The sequence below is a fragment of the Scardinius erythrophthalmus genome (assembly GCF_964197995.2).
Source record: "Scardinius erythrophthalmus genome assembly, chromosome: 16".
Lineage (NCBI taxonomy): Eukaryota > Metazoa > Chordata > Actinopteri > Cypriniformes > Leuciscidae > Scardinius > Scardinius erythrophthalmus.
The window spans coordinates 25,964,282-25,988,300 of NC_138236.1; the positions used below are offsets into that span (position 1 = coordinate 25,964,282).

The 24,019-nt window shown below is 36.3% G+C and overlaps 3 protein-coding genes across 4 annotated transcripts; 1 reads left to right on the forward strand and 2 right to left on the reverse strand.

Moving 5' to 3' along the window:
• LOC308704519 (prostate-associated microseminoprotein-like) lies at positions 1–1,041 on the reverse strand (the record flags this gene model as incomplete). The annotated part of the gene is made up of 3 exons (XM_081388890.1): positions 1–169; positions 733–841; positions 927–1,041. The coding sequence occupies 3 exons, from the start codon at positions 1,039–1,041 to the stop codon at positions 1–3; spliced, it is 393 nt and encodes a 130-aa protein (XP_081245016.1).
• Positions 1,042–13,407: 12,366 nt separating this feature from the next.
• LOC308703837 (uncharacterized protein) lies at positions 13,408–16,542 on the reverse strand. Its single transcript, XM_081387795.1, has 4 exons — positions 15,855–16,542; positions 15,599–15,653; positions 15,092–15,206; positions 13,408–14,804 (listed from the first exon to the last, which is right to left on the reverse strand). Exons 1-4 carry the CDS (start codon positions 16,149–16,151, stop codon positions 14,681–14,683), a joined length of 591 nt encoding a protein of 196 aa, XP_081243921.1. The 5' UTR covers positions 16,152–16,542; the 3' UTR covers positions 13,408–14,680.
• A 594-nt stretch (positions 16,543–17,136) lies between these two features.
• On the forward strand, positions 17,137–22,635 carry LOC308703838 (uncharacterized protein). Of its 2 annotated transcripts, XM_081387797.1 has the most exons (6): positions 17,144–17,387; positions 18,143–18,269; positions 18,354–18,440; positions 20,726–20,780; positions 20,897–21,014; positions 21,135–22,635. In XM_081387797.1, the coding sequence occupies exons 1-6, from the start codon at positions 17,314–17,316 to the stop codon at positions 21,157–21,159; spliced, it is 486 nt and encodes a 161-aa protein (XP_081243923.1). In that variant the 5' UTR covers positions 17,144–17,313; the 3' UTR covers positions 21,160–22,635. The 2 variants fall into 2 exon arrangements, with proteins under 2 accessions (XP_081243922.1, XP_081243923.1); XM_081387796.1 differs by having other exon boundaries at positions 17,137–17,387; positions 18,143–18,440.
• The last annotated feature ends 1,384 nt before the right edge of the window (positions 22,636–24,019 follow it).

Below are 24,019 nucleotides of genomic sequence, written 5' to 3' on the forward strand. Positions count from 1 at the left end.
CTAGAACATTAATTCATTGTCAGACTTCCATGTATCAGGTCGCATCCTGCCCCACTTCCCATAAAGACAAGGGAGTTTGTGATTGGCTCTCATCACAGTCACACTGGTGCAGGAGTCGGGCTTTCTGATGACCTCACACCAGTCGGGATAATCTACTGGTTGGGAGTTGCTGTCAGGGTGAGAACGAACACACACTGAATATGTGCAGGTAGATATGCTCCATCTTTTAACAGTAAAAGACTAAAAATGCTATGATAAAAATGTTTCCTTATATACGGTGAAAAAATGTAATCAAACAGGATATGTAATTTTACAGTAAAATACAGTTTTTGGAAGTGAAAAACAAGCCATCTTATAATTTACAGTGGAAAAATTGACATTCCCAGTGTGGCATTTCAAATTTAATAGTTTTTAATTTAACTAATTATGTGTTCTTCTTAGTTTTTACATTCAGTTATGTACATTAGGGTTTCATGTTAAGCATTAAATTAATGTTTATTGCAAAATATGTACCTCAGCTTCTGGAAAAGGTACTTGTGATGAACTGATGTGTTGTTTGGTGGTTGTCTAGTATTATAAATGTACAAAACAGTACTGTACTTGCTGCTACCAAATTTTGACGGTAAAGTTCTGGGAACCACAGCTGACATTTTTTACCGTAAATTGTACATATTATTATTATTATTATTTATTTTTTTACAGTATAAGGTATAGATTTAAAAAATAACTTACTAATCGCAGCAGCCCACTCCAATGGGCTCCATACACACGCACTGGTAGCAGTCTTTAGTAATCCAACTCTCACCAATGCCGAAGACCTGTCCTTGATATTCACAGCTGCCTAAAAATAACACGAAGACGATTTATGATTTATCTCTCTACGTGTGGTGCATTAAACACAAACTCTCTAATGCACGGTGAAGTACCTTTGGTGTTGAATGTGCACTCTCCACCTCGGTTCACACAGAGAGTTGGAGCAAATGCGCTCAGCAGAAAGGCTGCAATCAGCACAATATGACCGGTGGGGACATTTGAACCCATCTATACAAATAATAATACTTATTATTATTATTCAGTGTTTATTACGAATAATTGATGTAAACAATTTGTTTGTACAGAAAAAAGTTCAGTGGGGTTTTATATAGAGCCTTAGGGTTTTAAAGAACACAAAGTTTCTAAGGAGAAATGTCTTAAATGATTGCATAATTATTTTATGATTAACAGGTTATTAGGATTTTTTTCTAGTGATAAAGTATTTATAAGCTGCTTCATAAAATGTAATTAAAATAAAAAATGCATTAATTAATTAAAACTAAATCCATAAAATAATTCCATGATGGAAACCTCTAAAAGTCTCCATGAAGCACTTTTTATTGAAAAGTAAAACTATAGCAAAAATAAATTTACTTTAAAACTATATTATTCTTATTATGACTACTGTAGTTGTTTTGTTTAGATCCTTTATACAGTATGACTTACATCTTGTATCATTATATATCTTTATTTTTTTTAATCTTTTTTCCCTGACACACTAAGAATTGGATCCAAAACAGATTCAGATATGTACAAATAAATGTAAAACTTGATAAGAGGAAATAAAGTTCTTACCTTTCCCTGTGAATCTTGTTTTAATAGATGTTTTCTGTTTTGTTCTCTGGATTCCTTCAGTGTCTCTTCAGTTTTATTGTGATGATGCTCTATGATCTCTGATATTTATACTTCTGTGACCCTCCTACTTCACAGAAACACACATACACACACACACACACACACACATGCACGCGTCTGGACTCTCCATAGACGTAATGGTTTTTATACTGTACAAACTGTATATTCTATCCCCTACCCATCATAGAACACTTTCTGCATTTTTACACTTTCAAACAAACTCCTTCTGTATGATTTATAAGCTTGTTTCCTCATGGGGACCTCAATTTAGGTCCCCACAGCGACACAAGTCCCCATGAGTCTTTGTGCATTCAGGTTGAAGTGCCCACCGGGATAGAAAAACATGTACACACACACACACACACAGCACGATTTCTTCAACACACCGTTATTTCTTTAAATAGAAATTATTTCAATTGCATATTGCCTCAAGAGACAATGCACATTATTCTTGTGTTTTCATGCACAGATAACATTAGAGGTTGCAACAATAAAGGGTTTAAGAGTAAAGGCCTTTTTAAACTGTCAAACAAGTATCAAGCTGTCAGGTAAAACTGTGCATGAACAAAGAAAGCTTGTCAAATACAGCATGACAAGTAGTCATATTATAGCTTCATCTTATCGATGTAATCATGTATGTAATGTAATTACACTAATCTGGGTGTTATTTAATGTGTAACTGTGGTGAAAATGTATATCGCATGATTTTGGCCCTTCAAGCCATACTTATAAGTGAGCAGTGAATTAGAACATGATAAATTCATCTTTGTGTGTATTAATAACAAATACTTGCAATACTTTTCTAACAATCTTGTGTTCACCTTTCATACACTATTGTTTCATAATCCCAAAAATAGTGAATATATTGCATAAAGGACATTTCGATAACATTTTAACTTATAACTTTTACAAATATGGTATGTGCTAGACGTTGTACATTGCACAAGCAGATGCTTAGGAATATAAAAATATTTCAATGAAATGTTATGACATTCTATCTGTTTGTGCTATGGTGTGTAATGCAGCTGCTCATTTTTGGCAGTTTTGCAATGGAGAATTAGTAGATTTATTAAAATTTTTACACATTTATTAAAGTGTTTTTTAATTTTTTAATTATTGATGTACATCTACATCTGATGTTAAAATATGTTGTTTTTTCCATGTGCACATCAGTATCTATAGTATCAATAAAACTGGCCAATATGTTAAAAGATTATGTTAATTCATCTTTACCAATTAACAGTAATGATGTCTAATAAAAAAACACCAAGTTCAGTTGCTTGAGGCATATACAGTACTTTATCTGCGTTTAGACTGAAATAGCATGCATGCAGTTTCCAGAAACGTATAGCTGACGTAAATTGAGCACACAAACTCTGGCTTAGTTATTAGACTTTGCTTACTGAGTCATGAGTTAAAGGTTAAAATCATTTAAGCATCGCTACTTACACACACACACACACACACACACACACACACACACACACACACACACACACACAAACGCTACTGGCTAAGAACCAAAGAAAAACTGAACGAAGATAGTCATGGCAATTGAACTATAGAGTCATTCTATCATGAGCTTTGGTACGACCCAATGCTCCTGTTAGATTGTCGATGCCAATGATGTGAGAATATTGTTAAATTAGTCCAAGATTATTAGCCTAAATAGACGGCAAGTGGGCTGTTTTCCTGCTAGGTGAAAATCTGTTTTATTACAAGTTAAAAAATAAATCAATAAACACTGGTAATTTACTTATAGAGGACAAATATGCTCAAAACTCAACCTAACCCATTTTGATTACTTGGTCCAAGTTGAATTGCCCTGAATTAGACTATTTTAATGAAAATATAGCCTAATATGTGTTGTATTAAACAATTATATATTAAATGAAGGTTGATTTTTGCATATGAGAACACCAACAACTGTTCGTCAAATGTTTTTTCTCATATGAAACCTGACATACATGTCTCTATAAAAACAGTAGCCTAACTTATATGAGTAAATGCAAGTTATTAAAATGTGCTTTTAGTTCGTAGTATGTTAATTTAAAAGTAGGGATTGTTCTCCCAAAAATGAAAATTCTGTCATCATTTACTCACCCTCAAGTTGTTTCAAACCTGTGTGAATTTCTTTCTTCTGCTGAACACAAAAGAAGATATTTTGAAGAATGCCGGTAACCAAACAATTGATGGACCCCATTGACTTCCATAGTATTTAATGTGTAGTCAGTGGGGCCCATCAAATGTTCGGTTACCCACATTCTTTAAAATATCTTCTTTTGTGTTCAGAAATATTATCTATTTTTAGAGAATTGTATGGTACAAAATAATTTTTATGCAGTAGTTCACTTTTTGAGCATGGACCTGAAAATTAAATTTCCATCTTAAACTGTCATAAATCTTGAAAGCTTTGAAAGTTTGGTTAGTTTTAAAGACGACACTTGGCAGATTATTGCTGAAGTGAAAAGAGTTTAAAAAAGTGAACTTGAAGTTGAAGTTATAAAATTTTACATTTATTGTTATGAAAAAGGCACAAAAATACAATGTATTAATTTTTATATGAAATATATACTTTCCAAAACACGTTTTACTCTAAAACTGTGAGAAAATCAGGTTGTACGGGGAACCCAAAATGTTTATTTTATGGCATCGCTGAAACCCCTCATTTGGAACCTTTATTTTTTACATTTTGGCTTAATTATTCAGATATACCAAGACATGCAGTTATAAACTTTACAAGATGTACTAAAAAAATTTATTTATAACAAAATAACTGTAACTAAAAAATGAAAGACATGAAAAACTGTGTAGTCTTCACTAAATGAGTATAGCATGTCCTTCTCAACATTATAAGATTTTATAGCTCAAACGCTAGAAATCATGCCCAAAAAACAATCAAGAAAGGGATGAAAACAAAAAATTTGATGACTCCCAAGATGATGAATGAAGAGAGGCCACGAATGTGAAGATTTGTGCCAGAGTCTGTAGGAATATGTCTGATATTTAGTTGACGTGATATAAGGAAAGCAACCGAATATCAAACATATCACACAGTCCCTGACTTATCAGAACCTCACCATTAACTTCTACAGCGTCTGAAAGAGAACAGAGAAGCTTTGAAACAGGAATTAAGTTAGAAAATATGAGACTAGATTAATATGAATGAACATTTAATATGTTCATTTATATAATAACTTTAGTTGTAAAACGTGCCAAAGCAGCTGTGCGGTTGATTCCCTTTTTCTAAAGGTTACGTTTATTTTAAGGTATCTTTGCTACAGTGTAATTATACAGTAAAGTACTTAATGTATGTAACTATGTACAATTTTCTGTTATTACTATACTAAGTACATATAACGTGTAACAAAGGACACTGAAATATAGTGTTACCAATTTATTTATAAATGTAATTTATGTGTATATTTTAAATAATTTATGATTCTAAAGAATAAAATGACTAAGATGAAATCATTCAGGTTGTTGATTTAACACACATACACAACATTTTCATATGCATAAACTTACAAAGATTGAGCATTAACACACACAGACTCACACAATATACTCACTTGTTTTGAAACTCCATCCATAAAATCGTTCAGATCCGGAATGTTGAAGTCATTTTTAGGGACATTTTGCCTGAAAGCATGTTCTGTTATCATATGGAGTGTGTGTTAGTATCTACTGTCAGCATAGCTATGTGTGTGTTAGCCTGTCATGTAGTGCTGTCTGTAAGCAAGATGATGTGCATGAATGTCACAAGTTTCAGCTGGGATGGGTGTATTTATACACCCCTGTCCAAAGTTTAGCACCCTTCCTAAACCCCAGCATATAGACACACACACACTCACACTCACTCACAGGGGTTAATTAAGAGCGCATTGATCACCTTGCCGCAGGCTCTTCCTCTTGCATTAGGCTGATCAATACATGTGATTTCACAGTCACACAGAGGGCAACAGGGAGGTCAGTCAGACAACCCTGTATTACATCTGCAAACAATGTCCAACGCTTAACTCCAGACAGTTGCATTGTAGATTTCTCTTTCAAATAAATGCTGTTCTTTTAAACTTTCTACTTTCTAAAAAATATGAAGCAGCACAACTGTTTTCAACATTGATAATAATTGGACATGTTTCTTGAATCAGCATATTAGAATGATTTCTGAAGGATCATGTGACACTTAAGACTGGATTAATGATGCTGAAAATACAGCTTTGCCAACACAGAAATACACTGCATTTTTACAAATAACAGTTATTTTAAATTGTAATAATATTTCACTGTTTCTATGTATTTTTAATTAAATAAGTGCTGCCTTGGTGAGCATAAGAGACTTTAAAAAGTCTTACAGACCCCAAAGCATTGAATGGTGCATTTAAATAAATTTGAAAAAACCTATAGACCTTATGCGCCAGAGAAACGAGGGCGCCGCCATCTTAAGAATATTGTCTTTGAACTTCCGTTTTTGCGGTCGCTCTGTATATTTCTATGGCATCGCTGTCGAGGAGTAATTAGCTGGTGAAGTGGATTTACTTAATGTAAAGTGTAACGAAAGTTATCATGAGGACTGTAATGTTTAAAGCAGATGTCTTAACAAATGTCAGGCGACCGGGAAGATTTTAAAATGAGCCGTTCATTAATAAACACGCAAAATCGCTGTGAAAATACAGACCGGAAGTCAAAAGACAACGAGCGCAGCGCTGAAAAGGGGCGGGGCTACACACGGTCTATATTGTATAGTAAATGTAATCAAATGTATCAATGTAAATGTCCTTATGATTTTATACCTGTCGAATTACATGAAATTCTGTGAAAGCAAATATTTAACTCAAAGCAAATCCGAGATGCCTGTAAGAACCATGGAGAACAATGCTGCAAAACATAAGTCCACAGGTTACTGTAAGGAACTCTTTTACACTATCCCAAATGGCTTGTTACAAGCAGAATCTGATTTAACCAAGTGCAACATGTTCCTGGATCAACGTCTTTGTTGATCCTGGCACAGCATTCTAATCAACCAACCAGATTTGAGGGACAAGTTTACACTTTATGTCAAGTTTAGGTTTATAACCAGGGTTATGCTTCAACATCAGTGTTATTCACATATCGTTGCCCTCTGCTTTTAGGGATAACTTATGGGTTACATTTAGGCATAGGGGTTTACATGAAAAACTGTTTGTATTTTTGCTTGTGCACTCTTGTCACAGAGAAAATATGCAGCAAAACAAGAGGCATCGACTTCATTTAGTTTGGGTTTGACTTGTTATAATTTAATATCCCCAAAATATAAAAGCTCAATTCAATGGTCACCCAAGCCACTTTTGCTGACATGATCTTAAACATTGGTTATTCTTTCCACCCTATAATGTGACATCCATTTGCATTGTGGCTGACAGAGCTTCTGAAGGTCATGACCCAATGGAGTCAAACCTCAAGAGTCCGTCTGTTCAGTTCTCATGATCAGCTGATGCAAAGTTATCTTTCTGAACAGAAGTCTAATAAATAAAAAGCCATGAATAAATTATTCTGTTGTTAATGTGTTTGATAAAGAGCCGGTAGTTAGAATTACATTTTACTGTTTATTTGCATTTAGACTTCTGAGATTATATATTTTTTATTGATTTGTAAACCAATGTTCACATTATTTCTTTAAGCGGATATATGATTAATATTTCTGTACACTTTTTCATACATTCTGAGTGATATCTTGGAAATTAAGAAAAACTGAAATTTTAAAGATATTCTTTTTCATTTTCAATTTTCAAATCACCTGTTTACCTTTGAAAAAATGTCTCTTCTATTGTATTTCATACCAAGAAAATGAATCATTAATTGTCTAATGTAATAACACAAATTACAAATAAGACTCAGACAACAACTTTACAATATAACTCATTTAAATACAACACTTGTTACACACACCCAAAAAAGAAAAAAAAGAAAGAGCATTTATAAATTAAAAACAAAATTATACAAATTTAAAAAATAGATTTTCCCTCATTTGTTGGTAATCTCCATAGGTACTAATACTATATCTTCCCAGGTGAAAAAGACGTACTATTAAATATATAAAAAATGTACTTGAGTATGTTTTTAGTATACAAATATACCTTAATGCATTTTTAATACATTTAACAGTACGTCTTTTTCACCTAGGTTATTATTTAATTATTTGTATTTAGAACAATTGCAATAGACCAGTGCACTACAGCACAATATCTACTAAGCTTTTGCATTTAATACATTTTGCATTTTACCACATATTTCTTTGTGACGCCACAAAAAAAATCATTATACAAAATACTATTATCATGTCCTTTTTGTTTTTCCATGTCATCTATCTTGTCTGAAATGTAACATTCATGAACAAAAATATCTCTGTCTATAAAATAACTGTTACTATCTGTTCTTCTTTGTTTGATTATGTCTGGACTGATATCTGGAAGCATATAATTTTCCTGTTGCTGAAGCAGCGCTAGAACAGTTGTTGTCTACATGCTTAAATTAACATTAAACACATTAAAAGGTTACATAAGACAAGCCCAAAACAATATATTTATTATCTATTTCATCAGAGAATCAGAAATGAAGCAGATGTTATCTGCTTTCTGCCCCTCCCTCGGAGTCCCGCTGTACACAATGACCTTCTGAACGAGATGGGGCGGAAGAGAGACACTAATTGCTTCCCCTAATTGTGAGCCTGCGGGGTAATAAAAAAAGAAAACAGGGAGAGAGAAAGAGAAACAAAAAAGAGAGGGGATGGGAGGTATGCACACAATGGGAGCAGATACTAAGCCAATTAAGTTCACTTAGGGTCAGTTCTGTTCTTTACCAAAGAAAACCATGAAAAAAGAGGAAGGCTTACTCATTACTTTTAATACTTCAAAACCTATCAACTGAAAATAAAAAGTTAATAAAATGGCATTGTTAGAGTATTCCATATTCACTTAAATTCTACTTGTCCCTCCTTTTCTTTTTTAAAATAAAACTTAGTGATGCACTTACATTTGAAGTGAATGGGGCCAATAGGTAAAAATTACAATACTCACTGTTTCAATAGTATAGCAACAAGAGATATACAACATGATTTATATTACTAACTTTTTTTTCAGTATAGCGCTTTATTTTACAGTCCTGTTCCGCATGTACATATGTACTTATTAGCAATTAATTGGGTTATAATACCCAGCTAACACAGTTATGTTGTGAAGAAAGAAGAATATACAGAAAATAATTTCTTAGGACAACAGAATTTATGTTTTAGGTTTACATATTCATTGAATATTGCTCACTTACATTTGAATGTCAAAGCCTTCTTAAAATAAATTAAAAATTAATAAAAATTTTAGATTTGAGATAATAAAAAGAAGGAAAAAACAGATGTGTGGTGATATAGGTAAAACATATTGTGGGGAAAAATGGATATGAAGTTATTTAATAAGCTTCCTCACTTCACCTGTGTTTCCTCCTTTCTTCAGAAATGTTAAAATCGTGGAGCTTTCCCTCTGTTGTTAAAGGGTTATTTTGTCGCGGCTAAAATAACAGAACATGTATCAATATTTGTCTACTGTGAAAGATCAAAACGCATTTTAACTAGCTGACATTTTTTGTGCTCCGTGTAAGTGACGTCATCGATTAACAGCGCAAACATTTATGTTAAATATCAGTTTGTTAAATAAATCAGCCAACTTCCAATCACCCATTCTACTGACAGCAAAACCTTTACAAACTAACAAAACTAACTCGTCTACACATAAAGACGTAATTAAATAAAAGCCCAAACTTTTATAAACAAGAGTTTAGGTTAACGTTAGCCTAACAGTTAACGTTAACCTTAACTTACCTCTTCTGAAACGGACTTTTTCCGAAGACACTAAACTATTTCTATTAAGTAAATATTCAACAGATGTGTGTCAATAACACGTAAGAAAAGTGTCAGGAACAGTTGTGTGTATTATTTGTGTGATTTTAGCGACTAAACCCACCTGAAAGCAGTGAAAACAACAGCGAGAGAGGGAGTTCGCTGCTTCTTGTCAGTTGTGTTTGCTGCGCCGTTTCCATGGCAACTATGCGCCGCTCCAGGGTTTGAAAGCTACTCGAATGTTCAACGCGCACGCAGTCAAGCGCATTTACATAAACCGTATGCCTAGCCTATATATAAACGTTGTATAGGCCTATATAATGTTTATATTTATGACAACGTTGTGAGGACGTTGTGGTAAAGTTCCATTTTTGATAATCTTGGCTAACGTTCCAGAAACGTTGTGAGCACGTCCTCAAAAGACGTCGCTAGTATCCCAAGGAGAACGTTGTAGAGACGTGGTCCACTCACCAGATATAACTTTGGATCTATGAGAATGATAACCGTCACCACGGTCTTACCTTGAATGATGCTATTGTGCTGCCTTTCCTCGAGACCTAATGTAAACTAATTCAAATGACTGACCTTAAGTGGTTGGTTCCCTTTATAACATCCGAGTGTACCATACTGCCACATTGGCCCTTTAATACTTGGCAATGGAGCAAGGTGAGCTCCATGAGGCCAGTGCACATATGTCCGTAAGTGCCACTTCCTTCATTGCCGAGTGGCCAGACTCCTGGTAGAATGATTCACCAACTTCCCTGGAACTGGTAAGCTCTGGCTGGAATACACTTGTGCAATACTGTCTACTATCCAGCGTGATAGGTGCTGTTTCAAGGCAGGTTGTCCAACATCATGTTCTTATCAAAACACACAAACAGCTAAGTGTGTGAATGTTGCAACGACTGTGTGCGCTCAATGTAAGTGTGAAGTGCTCGAACTGGACACAAGGTAGTGATATCAAGCCCTGTACTTAAAAGAGTTCAATTACTTGATCATGCGAGGATTAAGAACCTTAGGCAAGAAAGCCGGGTTCAGCCAAAGAGAGACCCCTGAATAATCTGCTTTCCACTTCAGACAGTCCTCACTTACTGTTAAAGAATGTATTTCGCCCATTCTTTTTGCTGAACAGATAGCAAGAAGGAAAACTGTTTTCTACGTTAGTGTTTTAAGATCCGCCTGGGCCAATGGTTCAAACAGGGATTTAGGCAATGATGACTGTAGAACCATGGGAAGATCCTATGTGGTGATCTTAACTTTTTTTCCGGATAGAGCAATAGAATCAAAACCGCAATAAATGGGGTCCAGGTTTCTGTCCTGACACCAATTAGGGAACACACGCCATCTGTTTGAGTAATTATCCCAAGTGGAAGGTGCTTTAGCATTGTTTCTGGTTTTCACTACTGCCTCTAACTCTGCAAAGCAGGGGCCAAACCCAGAGTTTTAGCGTGGCTGCTTTCGGGTGTCAGATCTGACCCTCCACTTGAGAGAGAAGGTCTGCTCTGATTGGTAGCAGCCATGGAAGGTCTAGAACCAGACATAGAGCTGATAAGTCCCGCCCCATCCGTAAAACCCCGCTGGACCTCTAGGTTGAAAAATCGTCAATGCAAGTGAATGGGAGAAAATAATTATTTTCTGGTCCCGTTTGAATTTTGCCATGAATGTGAACATAAGTTGTCTGTGAATTTTTTATATAATCTTTCATGTTACGAGTTTGACAGTATATTGTATGATTCTTCGGCTAGCAGTTGTGGAAAAGACATAACGAGAAAGACTACATGTCGCCTATGTGACGTCACCCCATAAAGTTGACTTACCCGTGGTTTTCGCCAACCTCAACGATTTTGTCCTCTCCCTGAAAGAAGGCGGTGAAGTGCACCAAAGACACAGCCATGTTTAGCGGGATCCGTGAGCTAGTGTCCGTGTGCGAGTGGTGTTGACGTTTCAAACGCGTCGAAAGCAGCGAAGAGTTGTAGTCCACAAAGTGCTCTCACACAAAGTCTAACCGTATCAAACTTCTACCCGCTAAATTGTAGCATTCTTCACACGAAAGATTATATAAAAAATTCACAGAAAACATATGTTCACATTCATGGCAAAATTCAAACGGGACCAGAAAATAATTATTTTCTCCCATTCACTTGCATTGACGATTTTGCAACCTAGAGGTCCAGCGGGGTTAGTGGAAGGGCGGGACTTACCAGCTCTATAGGAGAAGTGGGAACCAATGTTTACATGGCCACTTCGGGGCGATCAGTAAGATCCTGTAATGTCCCATAATAATAACAAAGTGTATAACAAACGTCCCGGCGGCCACTCGTGAGACAGTGCATCCATTCCCAAAGGCCCACCTTGGCTGCACAGAGAAAAACACATCTTGCAATGGGTTGTCTCGGCTGATGCAAACAGGTCAGTGTGGGCTCTTCCAAACCGGGCCCATATCAGAGACACCACCTCTGGGTGTAATCGCCATTCCCTCGGGGGAGGCCCAGTTCGGGAGATCGGCTGCCCGGTTTACTACTCCGGGTACGTAGACTGTGTGAGGTGAGTTTTGGGTAGGCCCGAAACACATGTCTATTGCTTCTCCTGTAGAATTGAATCAAATGTCTCAAAGACAGATAGACTGACCCCATGGTCGAGGGGACCACCCATAAACCCCTGACTGTTCTGCCTTGCCAGACAACCCCCCAACCAGTCAGAGAAGCATCCATTGTCACCACCATTCTCCTTGCTGGTATATTCCCCAGAGGAACCCCTTGGTTCAATCTCCTTTTGCTTATCCACTGATGCGAGCCTGAACATATTTCCATGTGACCTTCAACTTCACTCACCTGTGTAATTTAGGGACGAGTGTAAACTGCAGTGGTCCTGCATTGAGCAGTCCCAGAGGCACTACCTTTATTGCTGCCGATATCATCCCCACTAATTTTAGGAACTGCGCCAACACATGCCTAAGCAGTAAGATTGTGCCAGGGTAGATAATCTAGGTACCCTTCATGGTGCACAGATCAACCAATTGTCCAGGTATGGAAGGATCTTTATACCCACAGCCTGAAGATGGCTGACACTCTTTGAAAAGCAAAGAGATGAAACTTTTTGTGATGCCAGAATGGCCGTGGTGACAGTCGAAAAAGATCAGAATGAGAGAATGATAATCAGAACAACTTTTTTCATTGAAATAAACAAAAATCTTTTAATTATTTTAGTAGTGCTTCCTATTAACAATATATAATTTACGGCTGCGTTCACAATAGCAGCTTGTATTGCCGTCCGCTGAAGGGGTGCTCTTCTGTGGCAAGGAACTTCTGTGTCAGGCTTGTTTAGACAGTCAGAAGTCAACGGTCTGAAGAACAAAAAGTCAGTGGAATTGGCGTTCGGTGCTGCTTTATAAAGGCAGAGCATCAACCGTTATCCACGCACTTTAACGCCATTGAAACAGCTGGTTTCTGTTCTTCCGCTGATCTCCCACAACCTTAAAGGGATAGTTCACCCAAAAATGAAAATGCTGTCATCATTTACTCTCCCTCAAGTTGTTCCAAGCCTGTATGACTTTCTTTCTTCTGCTGAACACAAAAGAAGATATTTTGAAGAAAGTCGGTAACCAAACGACTGATGGACCCCATTGACTTCCATAGTAGGAAAAAAAAAATACTATGGATGTCAATGGGGACCAGCAACTGTTTAATTACCAACCTTCTTTAAAATATCTTTTTTTGTGTTCAGCAGAAAAAAGGAAATCATACAGGTTTGGAACAACTTGAGGGAGAGTAAATGATGACAGAATTTTCATTTTTGGGTGAACTATCCCTTTAACAACCCAACCGCAAGTTACCATTGACTTCCATCGTTTAGATAAAAACATTAAGACATTTAAAACACTCAAAATATATTTTATGTTTCACAGAACAGGTTTGGAACAACATGAGGGAGAGTAAATAATGACAGAATTTTCATTTTTGAGTGAACTAACCTTTTAAACAAATGTATGCAAGTGAATTTATACAATAATAAGCTGCACATTTCTGCTATTAAATCTATTAGAAAATGCTAAATTAATCTAAAAAAGTCTGTAACTATGCCATACATGCTCCTGATTGAGCTTAACTTCTATTGAACCCGGAATATTCCAGTTCCATTTAACACAACTCAACTGTATAAATACTGCCAAGGATTTGTCAGAAGGTGGTGCTGTATATTAAAACTTCTGTCGTGTTTTGTCTCAAACTGGATGTCACCTGTAAAATCTATTATGACATTACTTTTACAAACCCCTCAAACTGGTTAAACAACCTAGAACGACATATTCAGCTGTCAAGACACTGTTTAAGATTAGATTACAATGACTAGGCAAACATTTAAAATAGCAGTAACCATCCATTTACTGGAAGAATACATAAAAGGGAGTGTCTAACCAAACTCTGCCTTTATTGTTACATTAAGCATCACAATATTTCAGAATAAAACCAAAACTTATAACAAACGACACTGAAGAGCAGCCCTTTGAACTTCATAACTGGACTGAAGGCTCTGATGGGTTAAGCTCGTTGTTGTAAGGACTATATAACAATAGTAACTGGGGTAACAGGGTGAGGATAATTAGGAGTGACAGGAAGAGGGTAAGAGCTTTCCCATTGGTCGATACAAGCGGGCATGTATGCACGAGCCTGAGGGAGGGTCATAATGACACAGCAACAGGGGCAAAAAATAAAGAAGAAAAAGAAATATTAAAAGGACAAACACACCCAGAGAGCAAAGGAACCTAACTGTATAAAAAAGTGATCAAAGAAAATTTCATAACTTAATTGTGGATAGAGTGGACAACAAAATCAATTGATAAATAGCAGATATGCAGCTGAAATTGTCAATATATCGGTGTCATCCCATATTTCTTATAAACCAAAACAGACCAGGAATATGACAGAACGCATTATGTTATCAGTCAAACTTCAATTCCAGGTTTGTTGTGTGCATGGTTGAGAAAGTGTGTGTCCGTCATTTCAGGGACGCTTGTGGAATGTTGGAGATCAACCCAAGCAAGATGTTCAGTTGTAGCTAATCTTCCTATTCAATTCTCCTGCGTAAACTGACATAGTATTGTTTTCCGTCTTCTTAACACACACGTACTCAATCCACTTGGTTTTTCCTTCACTCCACCTTTACTTTTGCCTGTTCATCTTCTGCCACTTCAGCTTTTTTTTCCTCAGGGTTGGGTTTGTCTGCTGGCGGCTCCTTTTCCTTTTGTGGCTCTTCAATTATGTTACACAGTTTCCTTGGAGAAGTAAAGGAGTATTGTTAAGCTCTTTATCGATTTTCTATTTAAATTACATTTTTTATAAAAATATCTTTCAATTTTAAGTTTAAATACGCAAGAATGTAAAATCCCCAATTAAAGGCTTCAGGTTAATATGTCCATTCTGAACAAAGCACAGAATGGCAGTCAATGACCGATCAACAAGTTCTGCACATAATTAACCACAACCAATTTCACATGTTTTCTGATAGTTAAATGAGATTGGAGATCCATAACAAATAATTCTGTTGTACAAATTCACTCACCTTCCCTCCTCAGAGGTCTTGTCGATGTACTTGCAGAGTGTGCTCTCCTGCTCCAGTTGTTTTTTTAGAGTAGCAACCTCCGTTTCCCAACGAGACTTCTCCTTGACAAACTCATCTAGGAACAGAAAACAGAAAAATGTCAGAGGATATTTTTAATAGCAGGTCAAAGTAAAACAAACAATGACAAAATGTGCAATTATGTAGGCTATTGTCAACATCTTTAAAACATAAAGAAATCAATCGCACAATTTCAATACTCAACGACTAACAATATACATCATTATTTAGCTGGCATCTATCCAGGCACGACTGACTTGCATTTGTTGCCGCAGGGGGGCAGTATTGAGTATTGTCATAGGATTAACAATAAATGACAAATCTAGTTAATCTGAGATACAATGCAGGGTGAACATAAACAGCTGTTTTTCTACTCCATACTACTTTTGGTCAATATTTAAGACATTTCCATAGCCTACGGTTTTCTTTTAAAACTGAAAATAAACTCACCCCCGATATGTTTCTTCTCTGAATCTGAAGCAGCAATTTCATCTGTGAGTCGTTTCTGGAGAAGAAAAAATGAAAGAGGTTATAATAAACCACAGGTGTTACTTAGGCCTACAGTTGAGACATTGTATTTGAAGGCATACAGGCAGTGATAATAGTAATACAATGAAGCATTTAGGGTCTAAGGTCTAAGATGGATATTAATTGTTGAGCGCATATAAAAATGAAAAATTAAAAAATCCCTCCATATTCAACTCACCTTGTCTCCTTTACAGTTATCAGCATCACTCTTTTTCTGAGCCACTAAGGTCTTAACACTGGACACGTCTTTAGTTAGAGTATCCAGCTCTTTCTTAGTCTTTTCGATTTCTGTGCTGGACTGGATCAACTGCTCTTCATATTCCCCCAGAACATCCCCGGTCACTCTGAATTTAATATCTAGAAATGAAGCCTGTTTATTCAAATACAGTTCTTGCTTCCGTCTGCTATGGATGTAGCCAGCGATGCCCAGACTGCACACCAAGACAAAACCCAACAGCAAAGCAGGAAACTTCATGATGGAGGACTCAAGAGGAAGCTAGACCTGTTTCAGATTCTGTCTCTCGCGTGCAGGTGTACAGATGATCAGAGTTACCTGTCGTAGATACTAACACCTCCCAGAAGACGACGGCTGTTGCATTATTTTATAGAGCTGACTCTGTGTATTCTCGGTGATATTAACCGAGATCGATGATAAAATATGCAGATGAAAAATAAATAAATCCTCAAATAGCTCCCTTCCTGGTTTGACGTTTTATTTTAACGCTCGGTAAATACCTGTTCACACCTGAGCGATGCTTGAAAGGAGTGGAGACGTCGCTACAGGTAACACAACCCACCTGTGAAAAACCACTCCCACCCCCCGAACGCACTGGTGTACGTTCACAGTGATGTCGAGCAAATAAGACGTAGGACGTTACGCTTGGTGGACAGTCCAACTCATCTACCCCGAATCGGTTCTTTCGAACAGTTCGTTTCAAGGACTGGTTAAACTGATTCAGCAAGTAATGTAGCCTACGTCATGACCACAGAAGACATGCAGGCAGCCACGTTTTGATGTTTATGTTGCATTTCATGTTTTCAGAAATTTGTCAAAGAAATCTGAACATTGGATAAAGACAGTAATAAAGACACTTATAAATCAGAAAATAAGCTAGGTCTACTGTCAATAGCCAGAAAAAATATATATATATTTTTAGGAATATATGTTTTGAAAAAACCCATCTGTAAAAACCTTCAAAACATAGCATAGAAGAATAAATTATAAATAAATAATAGACATTTTGCATCTAGGCTATGTAAGTGTTAATGAAATAATTTCCGGCTCATTGCATGAAAAAAAAGAAAAACAAATTTTTAATGTTTTCCCTCCATCCGACAGAGGACATTTCCAACACGTTTATTTAACATTCTGCTAAGTAGGCTTAAGTTCAGTCAAGTCCTCTGTTCACTCACTGGCTCATCAGTTCGCAGCTTATTATGAATTGGACATGTTCGTGTCCGACAGAAATGATTCTCCGTTCAATGAGTCGGTTCAGCGAGTCGTTGACGCGAGGACGCTTGTTCTGGTTCGGGTTCTGGTACGACCACGTCGATTATGAAATAAGTATTGTCACACATCGAAGAAATTCTATTTAGTCACGCCTGAAACTTGCCCCTTGAATTGAAATCCAAGTACAATGATGGACAAAATAATTTTTACTTCAGTCGAGCCAAACCTTCACAGTAGAGTATTGAAACCTCAACGAACCAGGTGAGCACCTGTTGGGGGGGAAGCGTTTCGATACACGGAGGACAGTTTGACATGTTGGTTAAGTCATGCAAACAAGAGTATCCCGGTTCATCCCGTTTAACCACCTTGTAATGATTTACCAAATTTGCAGTTTTATAGGAATGCCACACCTTAAGTCCCCCTGTTGGGTTGATGTTTGAGAGATAAGGGAGGACTAGATATGCGTGTGTGTATATATATATATATATATATATATATATATATATATATATATATATATATATATATATATATATATATATATATATAGGCCTATATATTATTTGATGGGAACAAGAATTCCTGAGAGTTGATGCTATATTGTCTTCTTAGTTTCTTTGATGACACGAAGGTGGGTGGAGAAAATGGAAAAGTTAGTCAGGGATCACAGCAACATCAAGGAAGTGCTGAGGTTTTCTCTCTCTCTCTCTCTCTCTCTCTCTCTCTCTCTCTCTCTCTCTCTCTCTCTCTCACGCCCACACACACACATTTGTTTACTTAAACCCAGACATCCAGTTGTACAGGTAAGACAGGCTTACTTACCTGTCTACGGCTCAGATCGAATGCTTTTCCGGAAAAAAAGACAGGTAGTTGTGTCAGTTTCGTTCGACAGTATAGGTGCTGCTGCCATGAGAACCAAGTGACTGTGTCTACAGAGAGAGAAAACTAAATCAGCGCTCCCCTGAGGAACTCTCTTGGTCTTCCTTTCCTCTCTCTTCCTACCTTTATTCCCTCAGGATGAGAGGCATGACGGCAATGGTTTTCCTGGCCTTATGTGCCCTGCTGATTATAACCTACCAGGCCGTACAGCAGGAGCTCAACATCCGCAACCTGCAAACACGCATCGTTGTTTCCAGTGAACAGGTGAAGTTTAAGGAGGAAGGAATCATGTCAGCCAAGACGAAAGTGGAAGAGATCTCTAAAAAGCTCAGTGCTGTGAACACACAGAGGGATCAGCTCAAAAAACAGAGGGATGACTCTAAGAAAGGCATTGATGCATCTGAAAAGGAACTCGGCACCTGCAAAACTGAGAAGGTATTGTAAATAATCTTGAAGCAGTTGAGCTTTACTGTGATTTTCTCATTTTTCTCCTTTTTGCTCGTTTGTCTGTCAAATGAGGCTAGGTGACATTAAATCCTTTTGAGAAGGTGACGTCCTGCGAGGTGAAATGCTATATACATTACTGTTTATTAGTTAGGGGACGGTAAGATTTCTTTTTTGTTTCCTCACCAAGGTTGCATTTATTTGATCAAGAATAACAGGAAAAGCTGTAATATTGTGAACTCTTATTGCAGTTTAAAAATACCCGTTTTCTATTTTAATATGTTTTAAAATGTAATTTATTCCAGTGATGGCAAAGCTGAATTTTCAGCATTATTACTCCAATCTTCAGTGTCACATGATCCTTCAGAAATCATTCTAATATGCGGATTTGTAGCTCAAGACACATTTCGTATCATACTCAATGTTGTAATATTTTTGTAAACCATAATACTTTTTTTCAGGATTCTTTGATGAATAGAAAGTCATTTGAAACCTTTTCAATACGAGCCTTTTGTGTCACTTGTGTCAAAAGTTACATTTAAAAGTATTGGATTACGCGTTACTCCCTAAAAAAGTAACTATTTGCGTTTCTTAGTCACTAATGCTTTACATTACTTTTTTCTCACCTGGTCTGGGGTTGCTTGTTTGTTTTTTAATATAAAAAAAAGTACATTTCTGTCAAATGTAAAGGTCCTTTCACACCAAAAGTGAAATGAATAAGCCTCAGGCTGAAATGCAAATTCCCACATATACAATAAAGGGCGCAGCTCAAACAAACCTTTCGGCTGTGCTGTCATTTCTAGATTGCAGAAGAATATATGATCGAATTGGATCAGCAAATATGAAGTATATTTGTGTAATTTAGGATAGTTAATTATTGCAGGTTTGCATAATATTCTAAGTTTGCATTTCACCGTTTTTATTACTTTTGATGAATACTGAATCTGTTTCTTTCTGAATCTTTCTATTTGCACTTTTAAATATTTTATTTGTCAGACCACAGGACTATTTAAAACGAACTAGTCAATGTAATTGTAATGTAATTGTAATTGTAATGTAGATGCATGCATTTTCTGTAAAGCTGCTTTGAAATTAAATGTATTGTGAAAAGCGCTATACAAATAATTATGAATTGAATCGAATAAGTAAGTAACAGTGAATTAGGAACACAGAAAGTTTTCCCAAACGATTTACAAGGGCACAGAATGATTATATTTCAACATATATGATCATATTTAATGTTATGAAACTGTAACAGTATCCAGTTTTGAAATGTGACTCTTTGCCAATAGGGTAAAACAAATTTTTGTTTTGTTCACTTGTTGAATTCTATACATTTGCAAGCTAATTTGGTATGGTTAAATAACCCACCAGAAGTGATAATGAAGTTTAAGTATATGCAAACATTCAATTCAGTTGGAACTCACCGTTTATGCATGTATTTCCAGTTTTGCAACTTTTCAAAATAAGTGAAATCAAAAAACCAATAGACAGCTTGCCATTTCTGAATCAAATACATTACTTCTATAATAATATAAACACAAAGTACGATTGGAAATTTCAGTATGTTAGTTTGATCACACACATGCACTATAATAGCTGTCAAAAGGTTGGGCTCAGTAATATATATTTTTAATTAATACTTGTACTTAGCAAGGATGTATTAAATTCTATACTTGCTATTTATGAAAGAAAACACTGCATCACAGTTTCCACAAAACAACATTAAACTGTTCTTAACATTGATAATAAGAATAATAATAAAATTTATAAGCATCAAATCAGCATATTAGAATGATTTCTGAAGGATCATGTGACACTGTATACTGGAATGACTCAGCTTTGCATCACAGGAATAAATTACATTTTAAAATATAATAAAATAGAAAACTCATTTTAAATTGAATAAATATTTCACATGAATGTTTTTACTGTATTTTTGGACAAATAAATGCAGCCTTGGTGAGCATAAGATACTTCTTTCAAAAGAAGATCTTACAAACCTGAACAGTATAGTGTTGTCTTTTAGGCGTCTATTTGCTCTAATTTGAATGGTTCATATGAGTCTCTTGATAGTTGGAATGTGCTAATGTTTTAGGATTCCGTACAGTGTTGTGTTACATCACAGTGGATGTTATGCAAATCAAGTTTTTCGACAGGTCTGTTCTCTGTTAAACTGAGCCCCGAGTTCCTGTTTTGTCGGTCCATAGTGTATAAACCATAAGCTTATATGTGCTCTCACACAGTCTTTCTCTGTCTGTCTCTCTCCGTTTCAGGATACGTTAGAGAAGAAGAACAATGAAGCAAAAGAAGCACTTAACAAACTAAAGGGTAAGCATGAGTTGCTCTTATTTCTTGGGTTTAGAATGAAAGAACTATAGTGTCAGAAGGTATGCGGATAATATAATTCTCATTGTCAGTGTTTCATCTCACACGTTACTCTGCAGGAGACCAAGAAGCTGAAAAAAAGAAAGCTGAGGAAGAGATTCAAGGTCTAAAAAAGAGCATTCTAGAGAGAGATCTGAAGATCTGCAAATTTGTTGATGTTAAAATTGACGAGGCAAAGTAAGAGTGGTTGATTTGAATTCATTCCATTGATTATGAACTGTAATTGTTGTTTATAATTTCAAAGATCACGAATCAGAATGTTTTTTACAACGAGTCCTTTTGCTTGTCTGTTCATAGGAAGTTGTGCGCAGTTGCACTGTGACGGGATTTCAGAAGTCTGGGAGTGCTCAGGAAAAGTGTTCTGGATGGGATTGTGTATATTCTTTTCTTCTTCACACCCTTTTTGACTTTGTTTAATATGTTATTTCATAAAATAAGGTATGGATGTGCTTCTTTATGAACAATGTACTAAATAAATGTGTTATAAAAACTGATGTGGTTTTTGGAAAAACTTGGCAGTTACAAAAAAAAAAAAAATTTTTAACAATGTCAAGCTTTGCACATTTCCTTTAAGTTAATTATTAATTTTCAGTGTTGGGGAAAGTTACAGTACTATTACGGTAAAAAAAAAGTATACTAATGACGTTACTTATAGTTATTTTATATATAAAGTAATGCATGAAGGTGCCTGCGATTTCAGCCGAGTGGGACAAGGAACAGGTGTACATAAAGTACATTTGTATTATTTAACATATTTAATTATTGCAGGTTTGTGTAATATTCTGAGTTTGCATTTTACTGTTTTTTAATCATTTTGATGAATACTGAATCTGTTTTTGTTAGGGGTGCACCGATCCGACTTTTTCAGTCCCGATACCGATACCGATGCCTGGGCTTTGTGTATCTGTCGATACCCGATACCGATCCGATACTATAGTTGAATTAATAATAAACTGTATACCTTCCACCTTATACCTTCCTTGAAGAGACTAAAGGCACCAGACTTTACTAACTAAACATAACTAAGACAAAATAACAGATGTATGTAATGTGTTGTATTCTTATTTATTTAAAAAACAATTGTGCATTCAAATCGAAAATAGAATATAATCAAACTTCTTTAAATAAATGTAAAAAAAATAAAATTAAAATGTAGCGGTGGAAACAAAAAAACTGTGTATTGGTCAAACATGTCACACCACCATCACAAACATGACCTGAATGCTCACTTAATCAGCAATGGCAAATTTAAATGTCAGTTTTAATGATCATTATGTTTCATATTTTTTAAAATGAAAACAAAAAGAGTTAGGGTTGTGTTTTATATTTCGTGTTGTTATAAATATGCAGTAAAGATAGGCTAATCAATGTACGCGTTTGCCTGAACCACATTTATGTGGCCATTAATATGTTTAAGATTTTTTTTTAAATGAAAAGAGGCAGAGTGGTGTTTTATAACATACTTCGTTTTATTGTTGACTAAAATATACATAAAGAGATTACCGGAGTAGCCAGAGCGAGCTGAGTGACGCGATCAAGAACGCTGCTGTTCCATTTGCAGAATTACCAAGGAGGACGCAAGTCCGAAGTTTGCGTACATGGTATTGAGAAACGGCCTCTGGCTCGCTCCATGTTGCTTCTAGCATGCGATACGCGTGAAGCTGACGAATGACGTAGGTTCTGCTGCGACAACGGAAAAAAACAAAAACAAACCTGGATCGGCCCATGGATCTGTTATTTTTTCCGATCCCCGATCCAGCTATTTTATCAGTATCGCGGCCGATATCCGATCCTAATATCGGATCGGTGCACCCCTAGTTTTTGTGCAAGTGAGATGAGTAATTTGCCTGCTCACATTTAGTCTAGACTCTAGAGCTACAATAACCATCTTGTTCACACACAACGCCTCTGCACTTCATTATCGATTTCTCTGTGGACAGGAGAGGTGTCAGTCAATACATGGGAGAACAAAGTAAAATGGATTACTTATTTGACAAAGTAATTTAGTTGTAAATCTCCTTCACTAGTTCCTTAGAAAAGTAATCTGATTACTTATCTCGTGTTACTTGAAATGTGGGATCACACATTTAAAGGGTTAGTTCACCCAAAAATGAAAATGATGTCATTAATGACTCACCCTCATGTCGTTCCAAGCCCGTAAGACCTCCGTTCATCTTCGGAACACAGTTTAAGATATTTTAGATTTAGTCTGAGAGCTTTCTGTTCCTCCATTGAAAGTCAATGGACGACATACTGTCCATGTCCAGAAAGGCAGTACAGACATCATCAAAGTAGTCCATGTGACATCAGTGGCTTGATCTTAAGTTTATCAAGCGACGAGAATACTCTTTGTGCGCAAAAAGTAAACAAAAATAACGACTTTATTCCACTATTCATTTCCTTCTCTCTGGGTCTCGAGCTATTTCACGTAGTGTTTTTGCGCAGCGCGTCTGTGTTGTACGACACACGTAGGCTCACTATTGGCCGACGCTGGTCATGACTCATGTGTGATGCGTGTGACGTACAACACAGACGCGCTACGCAAAAACACTACGTGAACTTCAGAGAGAAGGAAATGAATAGTGGAATAAAGTCGTTATTTTTGTCCATTTACTTTCAATGGAGGAACAGAAAGCTCTCGGACTAAATCTAAAATATCTTAAACTGTGTTCCGAAGATGAAGGAGGTCTTACGGGCTTGGAACGATATGAGGGTGAGTCATTAATGACATAATTTGCATTTTTGGGTGAACTAACCCTTTAAGAATCTGCTGCTGATCCTACGTCTTGACATAGGCTAACATCAATTGAAAAACTAAAGTGACGTACATTGAATTCAGCATTTATGATGATGATATCAGATGAATAATTCAAGTTTCCAGCAAGAGATTCCTGCCAGTTCTGTTCTCTTTATTGTAAGTCAAATAAACAGATTACTGAGACTGGATTAGGACTGGTGACACCTTAGAAGCTGGGTTGGGTTTCTAATACACAAATACTTAATTTGCGTGCTTTTTTAAGGTCGGCACCTAAGTGGTTTGTCTTCACTTGTAAGGACTGCCCCTAAAATGTGTATAGAGCTAGTGTATAGCTTCCACAGGATGTATTGATGAATGCAGATACCAACAGCACGTGTTCTCAATAAACAATCCTGCTGAAGATACATCCATGTCTCCTGGTCTT